General features: G+C 42.3%; 1 protein-coding gene across 1 annotated transcript; it reads right to left on the minus strand.

Moving 5' to 3' along the window:
- Positions 1-17793: 17793 nt before the first annotated feature.
- Positions 17794-22162, minus strand: UQCRB (ubiquinol-cytochrome c reductase binding protein). The gene is made up of 4 exons (XM_010968019.3): positions 22076-22162; positions 19375-19446; positions 18681-18847; positions 17794-18003 (listed from the first exon to the last, which is right to left on the minus strand). Exons 1-4 carry the CDS (start codon positions 22092-22094, stop codon positions 17926-17928), a joined length of 336 nt encoding a protein of 111 aa, XP_010966321.1. The 5' UTR covers positions 22095-22162; the 3' UTR covers positions 17794-17925.
- Between the last annotated feature and the right edge of the window lie 1173 nt (positions 22163-23335).

A 23335-nucleotide genomic window follows, 5' to 3' on the forward strand; every position in this document is an offset into this window, starting at 1 on the left:
CTCAGGACAGCTGCGCATGAATTTCCCCCTAACACCACTTCTCCAGCAGACAGCTGACAAAACGGAGGACTCCCCTATTTTTAAATCCTTGATCCATCCTTCATTTCTCTCTGACATCTTCAATCTTTCTATCATTAGTGGCTCCTTCTCCTCTGCCCACAAAAACATATCAATCTATTCATTTTTAAAATTTTAATTCTGTTTCCAATCCCCTTTAAATTCATATCCACTCTCCCTCACTTCACTGCCAAACTCCAAAAAAAGGACTCTCCCGGTCTTTTTTCATCACTTAAAATCATTCTCCTCCCACTATCCATTGGCATTTCTTTTGCGAAAGTCACAAAGCCCAGGCCTGTGGTTTCTTCGCAACCTTCCTCATCCCTTCACTTCCCAACACACAGTGCCCGGCGTGCCTCTGGCTTCCACCTCACGCCATGTGCTCATCTCTCACCAGAGGGTGCTCCTCAGTTGGCAAGAGGGAGAAAGGAAATCAGTGGGTAATTCCTGGCTGTTGGACTAAGAACAGTGATGTCTATTTATGGTTTAGTATTTAGAACTGTCAGATAAAATACAGTTTTCCAGGCAATAGTTGGGATATATTTATACTAAAAAAAAGTTACTCACTGTTTATCTGAAATTCACATTTAATTGACAGTCTTATAGTTTTATCTGCTAAATGTGGTAACCCCACTAGTATTTGGTTTAGGTGAATGGCCTTTCCTTACCCTGCACCTCAGCAATGTCTGCTACTCACAGTGGTAATTTGGGAAGTAAGGAATTAATGTGGTGTCCTGGAGGGGTGAGGGTTTGAGGAAGGGAGAACACACACAAGAGACTGTAAATTCAGAGAAAGCAGTTAACTGGGAGGGAGGGAAGGCCAGCCAGAAAATCCCCAGAGAGCTAGAAACAGATGTACCAAGGTCCCTACCTTATATGAAAAAACAATTCAACCCAATTGATTCCAATAGGAAAGGGAACAGTCATGCATAGCATCTGTCATATGATTTAGACTACCTCGGCGAGGACAGAGCGGCATAACTGCAACCTAGCACCCGGGGAATAGCCCATCAGTCATACAGTTAGCACTCAGCCATGAAGATGAAATAATTGCATTTGCAGCCACATGGATGGACATAGAGACTATCATACTAAGTGAAGTAAGCCAGACAGAGAAAGACAAATATGTGATGTCACTTATATGTGGAATCTTAAAAAATGACACAAATGAACTTATTTACAAAACAGAAGCAGCCTCACAGACATAGAAAACAAACTTATGGTTACCCAAGGGGAAAGGGGACGGGAGGGATAAATTAGGAGTTTGGGATTAGCAGATACAAACTACTATATACAGAATAGATTGAAAAATAAGGTCCTAACATTATAACTGACTGTACTTCAATAAAACAGAAACAAAAACAAAACAAATAACGTCTTACTGTATAGCCCAGGGAACTATATTGAATAGCTTGTAATAATCTATAATGAAAAAGAATATATATATGTATAACTGAATCACTATGCTGTACACCAGAAACTATAAACAACATTGTAAATCAGTTATGCTTCAATTAAAAAAAATAGAGAAATACAGTTAGCCTTTGGAAGACCCTACTAGGCACCCACACTCTAGGAGCAGTGCTAAATTGAATTAGTAGAAACAGCTACTACAGGAGGTTCAATGATACAGTCAGGTTTGTAAACTAGCATTAAGAACGTTATTGGAGGGGAGGGTACAGCTCAGTGGTAGAGCGCATGCTCAGCATGCACGAGGTCCCGGTTCAATCCCCGGTACCTCCATTAAGTAAATAAATAAACCTAATTTCATTTCCTCTCCAAACAAAAAACAAAACAAACAAACTTTTTAAAAACTATAAAGTATCTTACCGTGGAATTGAGTGATGCTACAAATATGGGAACCGGCCTGAAACGCTGCACAGGCCTCCAGCCCAAGCAGACGTCAGATCTGGCGGGCGTGGCAGCCCAGCTGTTTTGGGGGGCCTGTTATGATCACTCCCTATTCACCTCCCGGCTGTGGAGATGACCAGACACGGGACACTCAGCCCTGGACAGGTCAGATGGATGGCAGCTTGCTAGTCACATATACTCACAGCCCGGGAGGGGACACCGAATGCCACCTGCAGCCAGATGGGCATCAGACTCAGGAAAGAGCAGGCACTCTGGGGAGCCAGCTTCGCAGCATGCAGAGGGGGAAGCGGCCCCCGGCATCTGGGCCTGTTTGAATAGCTCCGCGGGCTGGCAGGGAACTGAAGCCCGCTCGCTACTCTGGGATCGGCAGGAACTCTGCTGGTCCGTAGGGAGGTTTGTTGGGCCAGGGGGTCTTCTCCGCAGGAGCAGAGCCGGGGGGAACTTGCAGTTAGGCCCTTCAGGGCCCTTCTGACTTTACAAGGGGCCAAGGCAGCACGAAACAGGGGGCCTTGTTGTTTAGACCGCACAGCTCCCTAGGCTCAGGGCTCCGCTTGGTCCTGAGTGTTCCTACTTCAAGGAGGATTCATCCCATCACCTAGAAGCTGATCCCACCACCGCTGTCACATCTGCCTCCAGAGCACATTACATGCTAGGTGCTGTTGGAGGTCCAGGGCTCCAATGAACTTAAAAGAAAATGTTTCGCTGCACCTGCTAATGAACACATGTGGCATCATTCCTCTGACACTTGCTCTTCCCATTGTCACCTACGTCTTGATGGAGATACTTTGTGGGAGAACTCATATACCTTTCTTGGACTCTACTCCTCAGACTTCCATTGAAATTTGTCTGGCAATTGTGAGAAGCCAACAGTGGCCCTCATGGTCTAGAACGCTGGGGGACGCCAAGGTGGCTGACACTAGGGAAACAGGAGCAGTCCCCCAGATCTGTCCCTAGGACCCTTCTCACCTCGCCCACACTCACTCTGCAACATATCTGCTCCCAGGGCTCCAGTTATAATCTCTCTGTGGATTTTCCCAGGATCATTACATCCCAGTCTTCTCTAAAGCATCAGATTTGCTTTCCTACCCATGTAATGAACCATTCATTCATTAGTTCAGCCGTCTCTCAGACATTTATTGGGTAAGAAGTGTTATAGGTACAAAAATACATGAGAAGTCTTGCTGTCTCCGTGGGGTTTACATTTGGATGGGGGGTGTCATGGCGGCACATAAACTCAGCACGTCCGATATATTATTACCATCTTCGATCCCCAAATTGATTCCTTCTTTTTCAGCTGAAGACGTCACCATCCCACCACCTGCTAAAACTTACGACTCCAAAGTCAGACCTGTCTCCTCTCTCTCTCCATCATCCTCACAGTTCCCGGTGGGGCAACAGCACAGCGACATAATCACAATCAGTAAAATAAAGAAGTTCACTGCAGCCCTTTAACCTCCATCTCCAAACTTACGACGCTAATGTTTTATCAAGTAATCTCTCTTAAGGTCCCTTTCAATGTAGATTCTTGTCTACAAAGAGTTGTACTTTGGCCTTTGCCTTATATCTTTTAAAACCTCTTTTAATCAAGGTTCTCATTATTTTTAAGGTAAACTGTCTAAAACTTCAAAAACGCTGACAACGCCATTGTCTAGAAGGCCCAGACAAGCCAACAGATAGGGTCTGGTTTTCTAAAGGCCAGATCCGAGGTGGGGAAAGAAACATCTTTGCTGCTTAGAAAGATGCTGATGGTGCTATTCAGAAAGGGACTCTAAGGATTCCAGGCTTCAACAGACTCTAATAACAAAACACTGTCAGCCAAAAAAGAAAGCTGATCTCCTGACATGAAAGATGCCAGCAGTACCACCTTCCTCCCCTCGGCGAGGCTGCTGACGCCAAATGACGCATCTCCCACCCGCTTTGTGGGAGAGCCAATCGGTTCCCTTTGAATGAAATCTTTTATTCAACCCTTTAAACCCCCCTGGGGGAAGGGAGGGAGAGGACCGGAGAAGTATTTCAGAAACAAATGGAGACCCAAACGCCAAGTTTCTGTTCTTGTTACTGTTCAGGTTTTGGCCCCGGGAAGATGGTCTCAATTCCATGTTTTTCGTTAAGCTGGTTTGTTTGGCAAAATCCAATGATAAATACAAAGCTCTGAGGTCAGTCTCACCTTACTCGGAAAGCTGGCGCTGGGAAGGTCAGTTTTCTGTGGTTGGGGAAACTTTTGAAGCCACTGACCTGCTGTTGACAACAGGAGGTGGAGATATGGGCCAGATAATTTTTTTTTTAACAAATGTATGAATCTAGGATTTTTTTTTTTCCTTAAAAAGCCAGCATACAAGCAATCCTTTGTGGATAGTTTAATACCGTGGCTACGTGGGGGAGGGGAAGGTAGGGTGGGGGGCAGGGTAGAAGAGCCCATGGAACTGTTCTTTGGTTAATAAACATGCAAACTGCCCCCTGCCTCCTCTCCCTTTTTTTCTTATCCTCAGCTGCTTATAGGCAATCACACCCCTAAGAAGGTAAGACATTCGGGGAAGTGGGAGGGGGCAGGGGCCTGGGGGTTTGCAGAGCAGCTGGTCAATCCGGGAGAGTCCATGTTGACTTTCTGGGACCCAGATCTGCGATCCTGGCCTTGCCCCCCAGGTCACGTGCCCCCATAGCTGCTTTACTCCAGCTCAGTAAAATAAGCCCTCTTCCTCCTCCTGTCATTGTCAGCTCCCCTCGCATCAAAATAAAAGTCTCAATGTGAAGAAGCCTCTGTTTCAGTGCTGGAAATCGGAAGGCCAAGGTGAACATTTGGTTCTGTGTTACCACCTAGGAAATCGTGGTAAGTAATGTGTAGTAAGGGCTTTTATTAAATGCCGAGCGCTGTTCTCCATGCTTACCTGCTTAATCACACCATCGCATGAGATGCGTAATATTATCATCACCCATTTTTTGTAGGTGAGGCAACAGTGGCCCAGAGAGGCTTAGCAACTGGCCGAACATCACACAGCAGGAATTCGAACCCAGGCAGTCTAACTTCAGAGCCCATGCTCTTTAAACATCCCCACACAGATCTAGCCTGTCCCCTAGATAAAGGCATGTGACATATGGCCAAGCGTCATGGACAGTACTTCCCCTGACACACACATACTTATTTCTGTGAATGAAGGGCAGCAAATGAGGGCTGCCTGGAAGGGCAGAGGGAACCACGTAAGGAGAGGGCAGCGGCAGCGTTGACTCCTTAGACCGGCCAAGAATACAGGTCTCACAGTGCTGAGCCCGGCTCAGGGCCCCTGCCTTCCCAGACGCCAACCGACCACTCAGAGAGGACTGAGAGGCACCTTACCATTGCATGGCTGTTGGTGGATGTTCACCCTGATGGAGACAAGGCAAAGCCAGCAAACTGCCCTCAAACGTGAATGAGACTGAAGTGCCAATGCTGGACACTTTATATAAAATACACAATAATACGTAATATTTATATACATATAATAACATAAATATGTGATGTATGACATATACCATATTATCTATCATCCAGTAACCCACCAAAGACATGTAGCTTGGATTCAATTTGTGGATTAGAAACTAAACAACTTGACAGTTGTAAGACAACCAACAGATCTCCTAGTTGTTGTCTTAGTTAGTGCTGCTGTAACAGAACACACAGACACAGCTGAGTGCCTTAGACAATAAACATGTATTTCTGAAGGACAGTATATCCAAGATCATGGTACCAGCGAGGCAAGTGAGAAACCACTTCCTGGTTTGTAGACAGCTGTTTGCTCAGATCCCCACGTGGCAGACGGCAGGAAAAGAAGACAGGCTCTCTGGTATTTTTTCTTCTAAAGGCACTAACCTCATCATTGTCGCTCCACCCTCATGCCTGATTACCTTCCAAAGGCTCCATCTCCAAACACCATCACATGAGATGAGGGTTTCAATATATGGACTTGGGATGGGGGCCGGGGCAGGGGGCACACAAACATTTGGTCCACAGCAGATGTCGTTGTGTAAGTCTTCACTGGCACCATTAAACATTGCACCCTCCCACGCTCAACACACACACGCACACACATACACACACATACATGCACACACACAGACATGCACAAGTCCGAACCAAGCTCAGAGAGAGCTCAGCCTCACTGATAAGCATCTCTCCCCAACCCTTACTCAGCCAGAAGGTTTAATTACTTGCCTCATTTTAGTCACTGTGTCACTGCACTGTCTGCCTAATATTCCACTGCCCAGGACATAGAAGTACTCAGCTAGAACTGTTGAATTCAGTTTCTCTGACTCTCCTGTTCCTTCGTGTCCTCAAGGTCTGTCTCTATCTTCTCCCTGAAACTTCCAGTACGTCCATACCTCACACAGTGTCCCTAGATTCTGACTAGACTAAGCTACGTTCATGGACGCACAGTAAAGATGGCTGCAATCTGTGGTTACTACCGGTATTTCCATAATTGGAAGGAAGTAAAGGTTCCAGAGTAAAGATAATACTGGGTCAAGATGCAGTTAAAGATTTTTCCAAACTATCAGAGAGAAACCTCAAAATACTATATATCTATTTTTTGTTTAGCTCAATTGAAAACACTACATTAAAAAAACAAATCTGTCCAGTGAATGAATCCTTTCAAATATTTAAACAACACCCTTCATCCATCCCTCTGTTCTCAAACCTCTATCTTAAATCCCTGACCCAAAGTCCAGAGATCTTTCTCTCCTAGGAATGGTGGAGCTTTGGAATTAAGGTTATAAATTCAGTCAAGCCCCAAGACCAAGTTCCAAGTTGAAGTGTTAAGGTCTAATGTTGATATTTTGCTTTTTAAGTCAAGCAAGTCATAATTTGAAACAGTTGTTCATCAGCAAATTGATTTTCTTACTTTTTCCTGATCTTCTGATAACAGTCTCAACAATTAAAAGATTAAAATGTGGATCCGTGAACTAAGCTGTGTTTTTTTAGGTCTCAATACTCGAGTTAGTTAACTATCAAAAATCTTACACCAAAACTTCAATGTGGGTTGGAAAGAAAAGCCATTTGGGGAGAAAAAAAGAAAAATGAACCATTGCCCAAAAATGTCTGTTCCTTCTTTTGGCTCACCCGTTTGTGCTGTAAATATTTGAATAAGGTAAAGACATAAGGTACTCTCTCTAACCCTAGAGACAAGTTCCAGCCAGTGGGTCAGCGAGTTCTTTGCCTTCTCAATCCATTTCCAGTAGGAAGCTTTCCCTCTGAGAAAAGGCATCTGATTGTGTTGCTTTCAGGCCAAGTTTTGCTCGCTAAGTAATTGAGTCTTGCAATTTTCCAGTTAAGCACATTAAGATTTGACCCTTGCTCTGGAGGGCAATTTAGGACTTACTCTTTTCACTGTCGGCAAACTTCCAAGGAAGGACTATGAAAGTAACTTTTCCATAGTTGGGTGTTAAACATCATTGAAATGGTGGCAGAAAGCAGCAATGGCATATAGACTGAATGCTCTGCCAGCAAGTTCAAGATCCAGAATACTTTATAGATGATAACAGTGACACAAGACATATTAAAGGGTGGGAGATTTCCAAGATTTAAGTTAGAATAGTGCTTTCTGGTAAGATGCAGGCTACTAAGAAGTAGAAGAGAGATGAAGAAATGAAGCTGAGAACCGGAGAATCATCCAATATCTTACTTATGAAGAAATTAAGAGAGAGAAGGCATTACCACCAAGGGAGGTTTGGAGTTTGCTTTTTCAAATGGGAAATACACATGTTTGAAATTGATGATCCTTAAGAAGGGGAGCCCAGATGATTCTGAGGAGGAGGAGGAGGAGGAGGAGGTTTACGTACCGAATCAGAATCCCTGGGGCAGGGCTGAGGTGGAAGATGGATGTATATTGTGGGAAAAGCACCCCAGGTGGTTCTAACATACACCTTCTTGGTTAGGAAAATGTGTGCTCCCATACACAATTTTCCTTCTTTATTTTCTCCTGAACTACAGATTAATTTTTCCAATGCCATAATTTTTTTTAAAAAAAACATGTTCAGATTATAAACAAAATTCATTGAAAATTTGGAAAGCATGAAAAAGTACACATAAAAAGGCTAAAAATCTTCTCTAAACTCATTACCCAAAGATTTCCTTTTTAGTCCAGGGAGTCTAAATCTAGAATCCCTGGATGGATTTCAGAGGGTCCATGGTCTAAATCTTGAAAATTTATGGAAAATTACTGTGTCTTTTTTTCCCTTAGCATACACGTGGCTTTAAAAATATTAGTAGCATATTACATGTTTTGTTTTGAGATTGTTTTTTTTCAGTCCCCAGGACATATTCTTAATATCCCATATCCTTGAGTTTCCTTTGAGAATATTGCTTTTAAAGAGTGAATAAAATTCCAACAGCCATCCCCCACATTGCTGGACAGTGATATTATCCATGTTGGCTACTAGAAACAATGCTGGAATTAACATACGTAATTGTATGTACTTATGTAGCTATGTACATAAATCTCCACATTTTCCTATTTTTTCCATTCTGAGATGTATCTGAGATGACCTAGAATCACCGGGTCAAGTGGTATGTCCTTTTAAAGACTCGACATCTATTGCTTTGAGGAAAGATCTTAATCTGTACACCCACCAGGAGTGTACTAAAGTGTGGGTGACTCTAGTTTTTTGTTTGCACTCTTTTTTGGGGGGTAGGGGGAGGTAATTAAGTTTATTTATTTATTTTTAACGGAGGTACTGGGGACTGAACCCAGGACCTTGTGCATGCTAAGCATGTGCTCTACCACTGAGCTATACGCTCCCCCGGTTTGTATGCGTTTAAAACATACTGTGTGTCTTTGGTTTCATTTTGAGTCTTTTATTAGTAAAGTTCTTTTGGAAAGTGGCAGCCTAATAAAGGGCTCAGGTGTCCTTAAATGTGCTCCTTGAAGAAGAAAGGACAGAAGAACTCACCCGAGTTACTCTCACACCTTCTCCAGGCCTCCAGCCCAGGCTTCTCTTCTTCCAGGACGACGCCCTGGCGATCAGTTCGTCCCTGTGATGTAGATGAGGTTGTGAGTCCACACCATGGCCCCCAGCATCTGAACACCCTCCCGGCAGGATGAAGGGGCAGGGAATCCTCGAGTGTGAGTCCTGGTGGGAGGCATTTCCATGCTTCTCATCACCAGAGCTCTAGGAGCAATACTCTATGTCCTAGCAGTCGGCCCGGGGTGTCTGAGCCAGGCTCCACCAGCTGGATGCTCCAACACAGGTGCAGGGAGATGGGGGAGTTACTCAGGCCAGCCGCAGGGTCCAGCAGCCGCAGCGGCCAGCGCAGTGCGTCAGCCTGGTCCTGAGGCAGGACCTTGCCCGGGTGTACTTGAGCCCATCCCTCCCTTTCTGGAGGCTTCTCTCTTGCCTTCTGTGGTGGATTGAATAACAGCCTTCCTCCCGGGGACGTCTTATCTTAATCCTTGGCACCTGTGAAAATATTACTTTCCATGGCAAAAGGGAACTTTGCAGATGTGACTCAGTTAAGGATCTCAATCTAGGGGAAGTGTCCTGGATCATTCTTATGAGAGAAGGCAGGGGGCTCAAAGGTAGGGAAAGGCCATGAGCTGATCGCAGCAGAGATTGGAGTGATGTGGCCACGAGCCAGGCGATGCCTCTAAAAGCTGGAAGAGTCAAGGAACAGATTCTCCCCTAGAACCCCTACAATGAACCAGCCCTGATGACACTTTGATTTTAGTTCTCTGAGACTTACGGGCTTCTGACCTCCAGAATCGTAAGACAATAAGTTTGGTTTGTTTTAAGCTAGATATGCCATGATTTGTCACAACAGCAACAGGAAACTCATACATTTTCCACTATACTCCCAATACGAATGTCTGCTTGGTTTAGCCACCACCCATTCCAGTTGCTTATCACCCACTGAATGTCACCCACCTCCAGCCCTCAGCATGGTGTTGGGTCCATCCTCTGTGTCCCCCATCATTGCCTGCTTTGCTTGAAGAAGCCCTGCTCACCCTGAGCTGTGACTCTACCTGCTGGGCCACCTCCCCCCACCCCCAGCATGCACACCCAACAAGGGTTGAATGTGTGCACCTTTGGACCGCAGCACCTAGAGCAACCTATGAATAAATGTTAGTGAAATGAATAGATCGGAACCCATTTGTATACAAACACGTGCAGAAAAGGTAAAAACACCTTGAAAAAATAGAAATAAAAATCTGAGTAGATGGAGAAACATTTTTCGTTAGGCTCCTTTTCTTTGGACAATGGAAAATATTTTTTAAGTGGTATACTTATCTATCTAAAAAGAAATTTCTGTTCTGATTTATGACAGGATTTTGAAAAAGCTGACTTTCATGTGAACATGAAATACTAAACATACAATATGTTAGTGAAATCATTTGGATAGAACTGAGTGGAGAGCAAATGTGATCAATTTATGATATTACTAAAACCTAAGGGGAAATGAAATGTCCGTTTCAGCAACGCTGGGTGTGTCCGTGTTTCTCACACTTCAGTGTTATTGCAGGGCACTCCAGCAGCGGTTTGCAAAAGCTTGATGGTCTGCTAAACCTGGCTTCATCCAGCCTGGTGTGGAACACACCTTTGAGACACTTGGGCTTAAGAGATCACTCTCCCTTGCACGACAGGGAGTTTTAAAGGATTTTCTCCCCTCCCCACCAACCGTATTCCCTGTCTAAATTTTTTTAAGCCTTTGGACTCCATCCTACAAAAATGCAAAAGCACAAGTGCACAAGGATATTCACCGCAGCTCTGTTTGTAATAGCATTCCATTGGAAGCAACCCAAGTGTCAATCAACTGGAAAGTGGTTGAGTAAATTATGGGACATCCATAATCTGCAGGGCTACACTCTTCTTAAAAAAGAATGAGGTAGTTTTATACATAGTACTTGTTTTAAAATCAGAATTCTCTGCTCTGCTCAAAACTCTCCAGGGCTTCTAGTTGCATTTACATCAAATTCAAACTCCTTCCCCTGGATAAAATGCCTTCCATGGGGGGCTGTGCCCGCCTTTCTTACCTGGGGTCTGCACTCTCCATCAGCCTTCTCCATCAGCTCTCCCTCACTGCTCCCCCCTCATGCTCACTGCCACCACAGGTCCTTTGCACTTGATATTTTCTCAGCTGAGAATGTTCATTCTTCCCTTGACCAATGTTTCTCAGCCTTGGTTACATGGTAAAACTATCTGCATTCCAGGCTGCATCCCAAACCCATCAATTCACAATCTCCGGAGTGGTACCCAGGTATTCAGCGGTTTGGGTTTGGCTTGCTTGTTGGGTTTTAAGCTTCTCAGATGGTTCTCTGCACAGCCCAGTTTGAGAACCACTGTGGCTTCCCATGGTGGCTCCTCTCCAACATTCAGGGCATAGTTCAGATGTCACCTCCTCAAAGAAAGGATGGTTCTACTACTTTTCAAACCAAAGAGAGATAAGATGAGTACAAGACCAAACTGAATTTGTAAATATAAAGATGGAAATTACGAGGTGGCGTACATTGAAAAGACGGCATAGCAAAACAAAGGCCGATGGAACTGAAATTTCAGTTTGCTCACTTGCTAACTGTGATCTTGCAGCAGTTAGGTACCTACCATCTTTGAGCCTATATGAAAAGCAGGTAAGCATACCCACCTTGAAGAGTGTTCTGAGGAATAACAAGACCACACAAGGCACATAGTGAACATTAGGTAAATAGTATTTGCTTTTGTTAAGTAACAAAGTATTCGTTGAAGCAGTAACACTTCAGAATTCAAAGAAAGCAGAAATGTCAAGTGTCCGGAGATCAGAGAGGACTCCTCTGAGTCGGTAGAATTTAATTCTTGTCTTAAAATAAAGGTAGAACTTGGGCAAGTGGAGAGAACGGTGAGGGTTGCAAGTGGCATCCCAGGAGACAGGGAACAGGAGGGACAGAGGTTAGAGGCAGAATTTTGTGGCGTGCATTTGGGGAAGAGGGAGTTAAACAAGAGGGAAGAGCTTGCCCAGAAAGATGGTGCAGTGGTATGTCAGGATGGGCGAACCTTCTGTTTTCTGTCATACAGCATCTTTTTAGCACTGGCGTTTCCCTGAATTAAATTGTGTAGAAGAGCCTAAGTCTCTGATTGGAAGCAGACCCATCAGGCAGAAAGGTGGAGAGGTGGGGGTGGTAGGAGACAGGTTGGGAAGGGCATTTGGAAGGACAGGAACTTGTGTGGTCTCTCGGAGGCTGACTCTGAGCTGTGAACCGGCCAACCTCAAAGAAGCAAGCTTGTCAGGCTTCCCAGGGACAGACCACAAACCAGTTCGCAGCCCTTGGTGCTTCCTCGGGAAATCCCAGCCACCCTCCAGGGGGAGGCGGGGCAAAGCCCAGCTCTGTCTGTGTGACTCAGGGTCCTTGGTTGCCAGTCAGGTTCCTGCAACCAAGGAACATTCAACAAAGGAACTACTAACAAAGGGCAGGCAGGATTAAGGGGAACCAACAAGGGACAGATGTGGAGATGGTGAGATCTGCAGGGGTCCTGAGCGGGGCTGCCAACCCACAGCTCAGCAGGGGTAGGATGGGGGAATAAACACCCTGATCTCTCTTCTTGATTGCCCTTTTCTGCACGTGACTTCCCATTGGCCAAGCCCAAGCCAGAAGCCAAAGGGCAAGGGTGTCTACTGATGCAGTCCATACAGGTCAGCCTCTGGGGTGCAGAGCAGGATGGAGATGTGCAGAGTGGACCTGGAATTTCCAGCACAGCGAACAAGCTAAGAGGCTGATTACCAGCCTGCATCTTCAAGGGATCCCCCTCCTCACTTCCCTCTCTACCTCCCACCACCACCCACTACACATGTAATCGATTATCCAACCTTGCCAATTGGACCTCCTAGTATCTCTCAAAAATATACTCTGCTCACACCATATACCTAATTCCATAGGGATTAAAGATTTATGGTTTGACTTCTTACAGCTAAAAGTTCTGGATGAAAACCTCACTGGATATTTATATAACTTAGAGTAAAGGGAGGACTTCTCAAATCATGACCTTAAAGGCAAAACCACAGAGGAGAAGACTGATAGATTGTACTGCATAAAAACTGGAAACTTCCATTTGACAAAAACCACCATGAGAAAAATTGAAAAGGCATCAAAAAACAACCAAAATATAGTCAAACAACAAAATAAGAAAATACCATTTCAGCAAATTTAAGTAAAAGGAGAACTGTCTAAATATATAAAGTTCTCTTACAAATAGATAAGAACTGACCCAAATTTGGGGGAGGAGGGAAATGAGAAGAAAACTAAACAAATAAGGAAAATGCTGTGAAAATAAAAACAGACACACAGGCAAAGGACAGGAACAAGACTGATTAGGGAGGGAAAACAACTGGATAGCGGCATATGGAACAATGTTTAACTACTTAGTCCAAGAAATGCGAATTTAAACAAGAAACTTTCTCCAACCAAATTCACAAAGATTATTCTTAATGAGAATACTCAGTGCAGGCCAGGGTACAAAGAAAAGGGCCTTCATGAATTGCTTAGAGGAGTGTAAATTATCACAAAGTCTTGAAAAGCAAATTGGCAGCTCAGTATTGAGAAACTTTAAAATTCACTCCCCTTAAGCCAGCTTCAAAATTCTGGGAACTTGTACTTGCTAGAATCTATTCAAGCACTCTCCCGCGCAAGTACCTCAATGGGGCATATACCTTCCGAGTTTCACCTCCCTCACCTCCAGCTGATGTTTTTCTACTCCATCAACATGAAGCTACCTGTTCTTCCCCAGGCATATGCCCCGCACTTCCGGGCCTCTGAGCATCTCCGGTTTATTTTGCTCCTTCACCACCTTCTTGGCTTGGCTGGCTTTGCTTACTCTTTTGGAATCAGCTCAGTTGTCAGAGGGTCTCCTCTGATCACCTGCCCAGCTGAGTTAGTTTTCCCTTCTCCATGTTTCCATAACACCTGGTGCATATAATTTTACAGAAAATTCACACATTTGTTTACATATATTTACATATTCATATATTTATTTAGCTATCAGTCTCCACCATCTTGGTTTCTCTTTGTATCTGTTTCTGGTACTTTTCAACTGGAGGCAATGCTGTCCCGCAGGGGGACATTTAGCCATGTCTGTAGACATTTTTGGTTGTCATAACGGGGAAAACCAGGATACTGCTAAACACCCGACAATGTACAGGGAAGCCCCACAACAAAGAATTACCCTGCCCAGAACTGTGATAGTGCCGATGTTCAGAAACCTTACCCTACACCTAGCTTCTGCCTAGCGTGAAACGTAAAAAGCACAGACCAAAAAGGGCTTTTAACTACACCGCGAACAAGGGTAAAATGACCTTTTGAAGCCCAATTTCTTCTTCCATGCAGTGGGTGTAACACTACCTATGCCAGAAAGTTGCAGGGAAGGTTAAAAAAGACAACGTTATGAACAGTGCCTGGTACAAAGCTGATACTCCATTGGTATTAATTCATCCTAACAGTAAGTGCATAAATTAAAAACACAGGCCTGGAATATTTTGGTCCTGAAATAAAAACTCATTTCATAAACCACTTCGTTTTGTAGCTGAGGAGCCCCAGTCTTTAAAGGATAATGACTTGCCTAAATTGTTGGCGTCAGATCTGAGTTTCTAGTTTAGCGGCAAATCATATTTTAAATGCTTGCATAAGAAAAGAATTAAAAGCGGACTCTTGTAAAATAAATAATTATCATTTTTTTAGGTTTGACTTATTAATACAATTTTCATGTGTAAGTATAAAATTTTCTTTAAAATAGTTCAAATACTATTCTAGCAATAGTTCAATTGAGTAATGTTACCAGAAGTTTCACAGGGATTTATTTTGAAGTTACATTCTTGGCATTTATGCAAAAATAGGCAAATGTATTAAAATACAAAGTTAAATAAATAATACATTCTTTTGACTGCAGAAGAGGTATAGCCAGAATCCAGAATAACATTTTAAATAATTTGTCATAATACATAAGCCACTCAAATATTAACATGCTTTCTGGAATCTATGCTAAAAATTAACGACCTTGTAATGACTCAGTTCTTCTTCCCTGCTCAATTGTTAATACATACAATGAAATTCCTTAGCAAAATATAATTCAGAGGCACCATCTGACCTGAGATCTGATTCTAACATGTTATGGCTTTTAATATGAAAACCAGTATAACCAGAATTTAAACAAATTATGGCAAATAAATTAAAACATATATATTTTAACATCTATCGACTTTATTAGGTGTTCCTTATACAGTCATCTGGTATGTTTAAAGAGTGAGCAATCATATAAAAGGAAATATGGTCAAAACTGATTGAAGTAATAAAATCCTGAAACTAAATAACATCTCATAATTCATTGCACAGCATATATTAGATTTCATTACATCAGTATATAGCTTAGTAGTAAATTCTCCTGATGGCCATAAACCTCTAAGGTGTTGTCATCCTGAAAAATGAAGGGGAGGGAGTTGGTGGGGGTACAGAATGGATAAATCTTCAGTAATGCTGGTGTGATGTACCTTTACGCAGTAAAGTTGTAGTGCATCACCACCTACTGGCTGAACTTAGTACCTATTCTAATAAAGGGATCTTTTTCCTGTTATATGTCCCATTCACCCTTTAAAGGTAGTCACCTCTGATACTGTGGTTCCTAAAACTCCTGTCAAATGGGTAAACCCATTTGCACTTCACCCGCCAGGCCATCAAGGATTTGGTTAATACAGTTTTTATGTTCCTAACCTTTAAATTCTGAATATTTTGGTTATTTTTAAAGCCACGTATTTGATGTCTGTATTAACAAAACAGCATCCTGTTTGTGAACATAGATTATGACTATAGGAACTTTGGGCTTTGGCTCAGTTTTTATTCTTATTACTGAACCTTTTAGCAAGTCAGAATAGTCCTGTGTGCCAGGAACTGAGTGCTTGACATATAATGAAGTCAGTTAATTTTCCTAACAATCCTGTAAAGTAGGTTATCATTAGCCACATTTTATTGCTGAGGAAAGAGACACAGAAGGTTAAACTATGTTCCTAAGGTTACCCCGTACATGAATGGCTTCAGGTCTGGGCAGTCTAACGCAGAATTGGCTCTGACTCTTTTTTTTTTTTTTTTTTTAATTCTGTCTACAGGATGATGAGCCAAATGGGTTTTATGAATATAACACCCACCAGCAATATATGGGATTCAAACTTATTTGAAAAGATCTGAGAGAAGAAACTGGAGCATTGAAACAATGGCAGTCCTTTGCTATCTGAGAATTTATCTCAGTTACCTTGTTAGGTCTAATAGGGAAGCATCATGACACAAAAGTGTTTACTAATCAGCAGATGCTTAAGCAAATAATCCCTTACCATCAGCACCTACCTACATTTCTCAGTTTCTCTGTGATTTTGCAATACTGTTCTGACAGCGTAATTCGATTGCAAAGTCAAATCACAAATTTTACAAAAATACCAAGCATGTTGAAGAACTGCTTTTATCATGACCAAAACCATTATCAAACGAGAATCTGGGCAGCTTGGACAGACCAAAAAATCGACAACGATTTCAGGATAGGTATTTCAGAAAATAACCTGAGTATCAAGAGAAGAGAGGCTCTCAAAGAATTTAATGAGGGTTTCTAATATTTTAGCAAGATTTTAGACATTCTCTATTGGCACAATTTCCAATAGCATTTGGAACTTCATGTCTCTGTCACATTTTGGCAATTCTTGAAATATTCCAAACTTACTACTATTGTCATTTGCTATGATAACAAGTGACCTTTGATGTTACCTACAACTTGAAGGCTTAGATGGTGGTTAGGGTTTTTTAGCAACAAAATATTTTAAAATTATATACATTATTTTTTTGGACATAATGCTTTTGCACACTTAATAGATCACAGTTATAAACGTAACTTTTACATGCACTGGGAAACCAAAATATTCATGACCCACTTCATTTTGATGTTTTCTTTATTTTGGGGGTCTGGAACTGAACTGGCAATAATCCCTGGGGTACGCTCTATCACACAAAACTTGCTTTCCACTCTGTTGTTTTGTTCTTCAAGGTAAGACCCCAATCAGATATTCCCCCGACACACAGCAATGGCTTGTGGAACACCGTGTAGTCTGCAGGCTCCACACAGTTGCTTCCCTACTCGCTGTGGTTCCACACTTCCAGCAAAGAAGGCATTTTAAAATTTAGGGGTGGGAATGATGACATTATTGGAACGGTTCTAATTTATATTTAAAAATTAGACCTTTAAATATTACTAGTATCCAATTCTTAAAAATATACTTTTAACAACCACTTTCAAAGTGGGAAAGTCACTGGGAAGAAAGTACGATTTGTCTTCATATTTTTGTTTATTTTTCTAAGGCCTATTTTTTGTTTTCTAATACACATATTAATACAGGTGCATGTATATATATATATATAATTTATACAGATGCATACAGGGGTTGCATAATTTTTTTTAAAAGATAGGATGTAAAATCAATTATACTTGGAGAGTAGTGGTTGGAAAAGGCTGTCTTCCAATCCTGGCAACCTAGGGGGTGAGTCCTCTCTTTCACTGAGTAACTTTTAAAGTCTGAGAGCCAGTCTGCTTGTGCAGTTTGCTTCGGGTCAAACAGCCACTGATTTCTTACTCCATCCATCCCTGTAAGGGAGGCCCTTCTAAGTGTCTTGCTAACCTACAAAGACAATACAAATGGGACTGTTCTACTTGGAAGGATGTGATTTACTTCAGTAAATTAAAAAGTTATCCAACCAGTGAAGAAAACAGATTCAAGTGGCTCCTCTGAGCTCCAGGAGGCAGTTAACCACTAACTGAAAAATATTTTAGAAGTTTGGAAAGAACTGTCACAGATATGTAAATTCAGTAGTTACTCGGAATAAGGTTTAGAATTCCAAAACTCCAACAATAATTATAATAGATATTTATTTAAAGTAATACATTTATAGCCCAGAAAGTTCTACGTTGTACATTTCAGGTTTAACCAACTTCATAAAAATATTTTGAGGACAGCGGCATCTGCAGATTTCAACTACATGATTATTTCTTTGCCCATTCTTCTTTCTCTTTTCTTTCCCGAATAACCTCTTTCAGATATGGTTCAAGGTAGAATTTATCCTAAAGAATAAATTAAAAAATGTATTATATGCCACCATCACATACTCATATATTGCAAATACTCATTAAGTCTTAAACAGAAGAAATCCATCAAAATTAATTTCCAACTTAAGAAAATATATTTTCAAGCAGACTAAAAACTGTCTGCTTTCCTAAAATGTAAAAACTTACAAAGATATTGTCACAAGCTGCCTTGACAGGTTATTAGAGGAAAGTCTGTCGGAGAAGAAAAAGGAATGAGAGCCTAAAGGTTTGGCCTGATTTCAACGCAGCTCCAAGGGTGAGAGTTTGCTTCAGAGTCCTTCTGGGAGCCAGAAGGCCGCTCAACGGGCTGATCCCATGAGCACCACCATTTTTTTTTTATCTGAGCAGAAAGCAGACTGCAGAGGGAGACCACCACCTGGGAGGCAGAAGACCTGCATTCCAGTCCTGATCTCTGTATCAGAGACCCGCTTAGCGATATGGGAAGTCACATTACCTCTACGTCTCAGTGTGTTTATGTCTGAAATACGGAGCTAACATTTGCTCTACTAACCTCACCAGACTGTCATAAGGATATGATTTGTTTGACACAACTTTAAGAACACTAAAGTACTATACAAATGAATGTGCTTCTGTTTCTAATGCTCAATCCTTAACGGCCAACATTATCAGATACATAAAAGCTCTTCTTCTACCTCCTCATATTTCGTCCACTGCTCTTTAGGCAAGATCTGCTGCCTCATGGACAGGTCCAGTGCTCTCTTAATGCGAAACACCCTCTCGTTATAAAGGTGCTCAGGAAGCCTTCTTATGGCCTCTTTTACATCGTCATTCTCATATATTGTATCATCTCGCATTAAGCCTATGATAGAAAACAAGAGAGTTAGACTAAATATTCATTTCAAATTAGGGAATTTTTTAAAAAATGAGTGAAACATTTTTATGAGTTATAACTTAAGTCATTAACTTGGGTGAAAAATAAACAGTTAAGTATGATGGAAACTCAGTGCACTTCATATACAGTAATGGGTTATTTCTTAAATGGTACTATGGAAACAATATGAGCCTTTTAAAATCTACTTTTACCAATTTTATCTACAGTAATTTTAAAAAGTTAAAATGTCTACCTTGTTTTTAAATACGTATCAATAAACCACATCCCTACTTTCTTATACTTTAATTCTGACATCAAGGTATTAAAGAATCTTAAAAGGATAGTGTACTAAGGAAATCAATAACATTCAGTGATGCTTCCATAAGGCTTCAATTACACAAGATGACATTCATGGCCAAGTACACAGTTCTAAAAAAAAGTTCAGGCATCAAATAATTGCAACGACGTCAGACATTTTTAACACTTGAAAAACAGAAGAAAACACAGATACTCACCCAGCTTATTAAACCCGGCAGCACTGTAATACCATTTTCGAATACCGTCCAGCCACCGGCTTGATGCTGCAACTGATATTGTCACATTGTTAGCTGCTAACAATTCACTTATTGTGTGGAAGCAATCAGAGAACACAAACACAGGAAGGAGTTTCTTTTAAAAGGATATACTGTATATACTGTAGATAAAAATTGCTTACTTTATCTATGAACAAAAGTGACTGCAGGTAAAAAATCAGGCAGTAAGTCATGGGGAAAAAGGGTAAACTGAAACATCAAATATACAAAAGATCATAGGTACAATTACAGTCCCTCGATGTCCACTGGATATTAATTCCAGGACCCTCCTCAGATACCAAAATCTGAGATGCTCAAGTCCCTTACGTAAAATAGTGAAGTATCTGCATATAACCTAAGCACATCTTCCAGTATACTTTAGCTTGTATTGTTTGTGTTATGAGGGGGAGGTAATTAGGCTTCTTCATTGATTTCCACTTGGAGGAGGTACTGCGGATTGAACCCGTGACCTCTTGGGTGCTGAGCATTCGCTCTGCCACTTGATCTATGCCCTTCCCTCATTCCAGTATACTTTAAATCATCTCTACATTACTTATAATACTTAATACAATGTAAATAGTTGTAAATACAAAGTAAATGCTAGGTAAATAGTTGCCCAAGAGCAGCAAATTCAAGTTTTTGCTTTTTCAAATTTTCTGGAATTTTTTTTCCCAAAGATTTTCGATCAGGAGGTTGGCTTAATCCACGAATGTGGAACTGGGGACACGGAAGGCCAAATGTACTGCCACCCTCACTTCTCAAAGTCAAGCACCCTATTCCTTTATGTCCCTCCGCTATCATCTAAATTGAAGGGGTGGGTGGAAAAGAAACTAGGAACTTCTCCATCATTTGTTGTTTCAGAAATAGATTACAGGAAAAACTAAACTTTTCAAGGGAGTTGGAGTTTTATGAACAGGTGAGATTTCATAATATGCAGGTAGGTCTAAATGACCCCTAATCCCACCCCCCAAATTTTTATTCTACATTACCTTTATTTCACTTGGTTACTCTCTTTAGAAATACATGTATTTCTAGGATTTTGTCATTTAATATCAATATGGACTAGTAAAAGAAGCCCATTTTCCTTCTCCCAAGCAGCTAACTTTACACCAAGGGAATGAACAAGGAGAAATATGTACCGTTAAAACTCTTTGGGGAACAGGACTGAGCCTAATGGGTTACCCGGTAGGTACTAAGGGCAACATCATAGTGCCTGATGTTTATAGAAGAGCTATGGTATAGAAGGGGAGGTATGCCAAGTTCAAATTTCCGTTAAAACTTTGTCTTAGGTCTAGCCCCTTACCAAGGAAGGAAAGCAAATTTTCCTTTTACTCCAATCTCTCCTCGTCCCCTGCTCTTTAGCACATCACAGATTACAGGGCTTTGGTAAATCTCCCTGGAAATTAAGCACCATGTGTAACACTGCTTTTAGAAAAATAACTAACAGTCAACAATCTATAAACATACTTGCAGGAGACAACTTATTTGTAAACATATTTATCAGTGATGGTGATGATTAACATTCACTGAACTTACTGTGCATCAGGCACTATCCTATTTGCTTTACCCTCATTAGCTCGGGTTATTTACAACTCGTCTGTCGTTGCAGAAGAGGAATAAGGCTTACTCAGTTATCCCACCCGAGATTAGAGGCAGTTAGGGTTGAGGCCAGGCCTATCTGCTTTCCAAACACAGCACAGAAGCAGAATGCCGTCAATATTTGTCAAGTTAATGAAATAATGTTTTCTTAAATGTTTCTCCCACCCACAAAAGGCTCAATGTCATTTAGGTTAACGAATTTTTCTGGCAAGCTGACGTTTCCTGATAGCTTCACAATTGCTCTGCGGGCAGAGAGAAAAGGGACCAACGTTTTAAAAAAGCTATTTCAATTTATACCGCCAGAGGGCAGGGATTGGCAAAAAAAAAAAAATCGGAAAACCGTATTTGATGTTCACGTTGTTTTAAATATTCCGGCAATTTCTGCATCCTATTCCATGACAAATACGTTTGTTCTAATGCCTACAATGAATACAAATTTCTCCAAATGCACAGATCAAGCTGACGTTCCAGATCAGCCAAGGTTAACCTGAAGCTTTGCCGTAACCCTTGCTCTAATTCCCAGTAGGAGAAGCGCGAGGGATGGAGTGAGGTTTCCAATCCTATTTCTTCCGGTCACTTTGCCTCAGTTATCTTATCAGCGTAAAAGGGAAACTAATACCGTCCTTGTCGCGCGGGCAGGAAAATGCATCGAACTGACAACGCACATGACAGCGCTTGGCTCACAGCGAGCACTCAGTTCACTTGGGTTGGGTCAGCCACTAACCGTCTCCTGATGCCCTTGAACTCAGAATTCTAAGGCCGAGGGGAAGGACTGCGCAGCACGCGCTGCCCGAACGCCAGGGCTGTGGGAGCCACCGCGGGCACCTTCACCACCCGCAGGTCTCATCCCAACCCTCCGGGGGAGCCCGGCCAGGAGACAGCAAGGACGTGGGGCCAGGACGTCCTTTAGGCCGGCCGGAGCCGCCGCCTTCCCTTACGCCGCAAACCTGGCCACTTAGAAAAAGCAGAGGAAGAGGAGCAAGTTGCTGCCAGAATAAATGGTTGAGGGCGGCGATGCCCGCCGACCGGGACGCCGCTCACTTACCGGCAGGCCTGCCCGCCATTTTGACCCAAGACAGAAGCGTTGCCTGCTGGGTAAGTCCTAGAGGACGCGCAGGGCGCAGAGCGCAGGCGCTTCACGTCACGTCGCGGGGCGAAGGGGGACGCTCGCGCAGGCGCAGTTCTGGCTGCCGACGTTCGGCACCTGCCGAGCGCGCCTGTCCGTCAGGGCTGTACTAATCCGGTGGGCTTGGAATCCCGCTCAGTTGCAAGACGCATTCCTTGTGACATAATGGGAAAGATACTAGGCAAGGAATTAGGACGTCAGGTCTTTAGCCTTGTGTTCTGTTATTGACGAGCTCTGAGAGTTCGGCAGTATTTATTGTGCCCTTTGTGCCAAACAACACGCTAAGCGTTTTGTGGGCATATTTTCATTTAATTACGAATCTGTAAAATGAATGCTACTATGATTATACCACTGTAGAGAAAAGGAAACCGAGGTTCAGAAAGGTTGCATAAATTGTCCAAGGGCACATAAGCTAGGAGAAATTCAGATTCATCTTCCAGAATCTGAAGGACTCAGATTAAACTTTGGCACTCCTTAATTCTAGGGCCATATGCTACACCGCTAATCCCGGAGACACCAACCCTCTATGACCTTCAATTTCTCTAGGTGAAGTTCTACATCAAGTATTTTAGTGGTTAGTTGAGGAAAAAAAAGTTTACTATTAAATCTAATATACATAGCAGAATTTGAATGCAATTTTAAGATAAAAGCAAGTACACTTTTAAGGTCTCAGTCCCAACATGTTAAATCTAAGGTACGAAAAACTGGGGGCAGCCGTATCACAAATTGTCGAGGGAGAAAAATTATTACTAAAGGATGCAGAACAAAATAATTGGTTAATTAGTAGGCATGGGGCAGGGTGGAAAGGGGGCAAGTCCGACCCTCTCTCTACCCCTTTCACTAAAATAAGCTCCAGATATATTAGAGATTTGAAAGTTGGGTGGGGGGTAAATACCTAGGGACTGAAAACAATTGGAGTTAGGATGACTGATGGCTCACTCAGTTACTGATGAACTTCTATCAGCACTACTGTCTTGGTCAGCTCAGGCTGCCATGACAAAATACCATAGAGCTGGGTAGCTTAAAAACCTGAAATTGATTACCTCACGGTTGTGGAGGTTAGAAGCATGAGATCAAGATACCAGCATGGTCAGTTTCAGTTGAGAGCTCTTTTCATGTGGCTTGTAGAGGGCTGTCTTCTTACTATGTCCTCATATGGCAGGGAGAGAGCACGCTCTT

Source organism: Camelus bactrianus, chromosome 25 (assembly GCF_048773025.1).
Source record: "Camelus bactrianus isolate YW-2024 breed Bactrian camel chromosome 25, ASM4877302v1, whole genome shotgun sequence".
NCBI lineage: Eukaryota > Metazoa > Chordata > Mammalia > Artiodactyla > Camelidae > Camelus > Camelus bactrianus.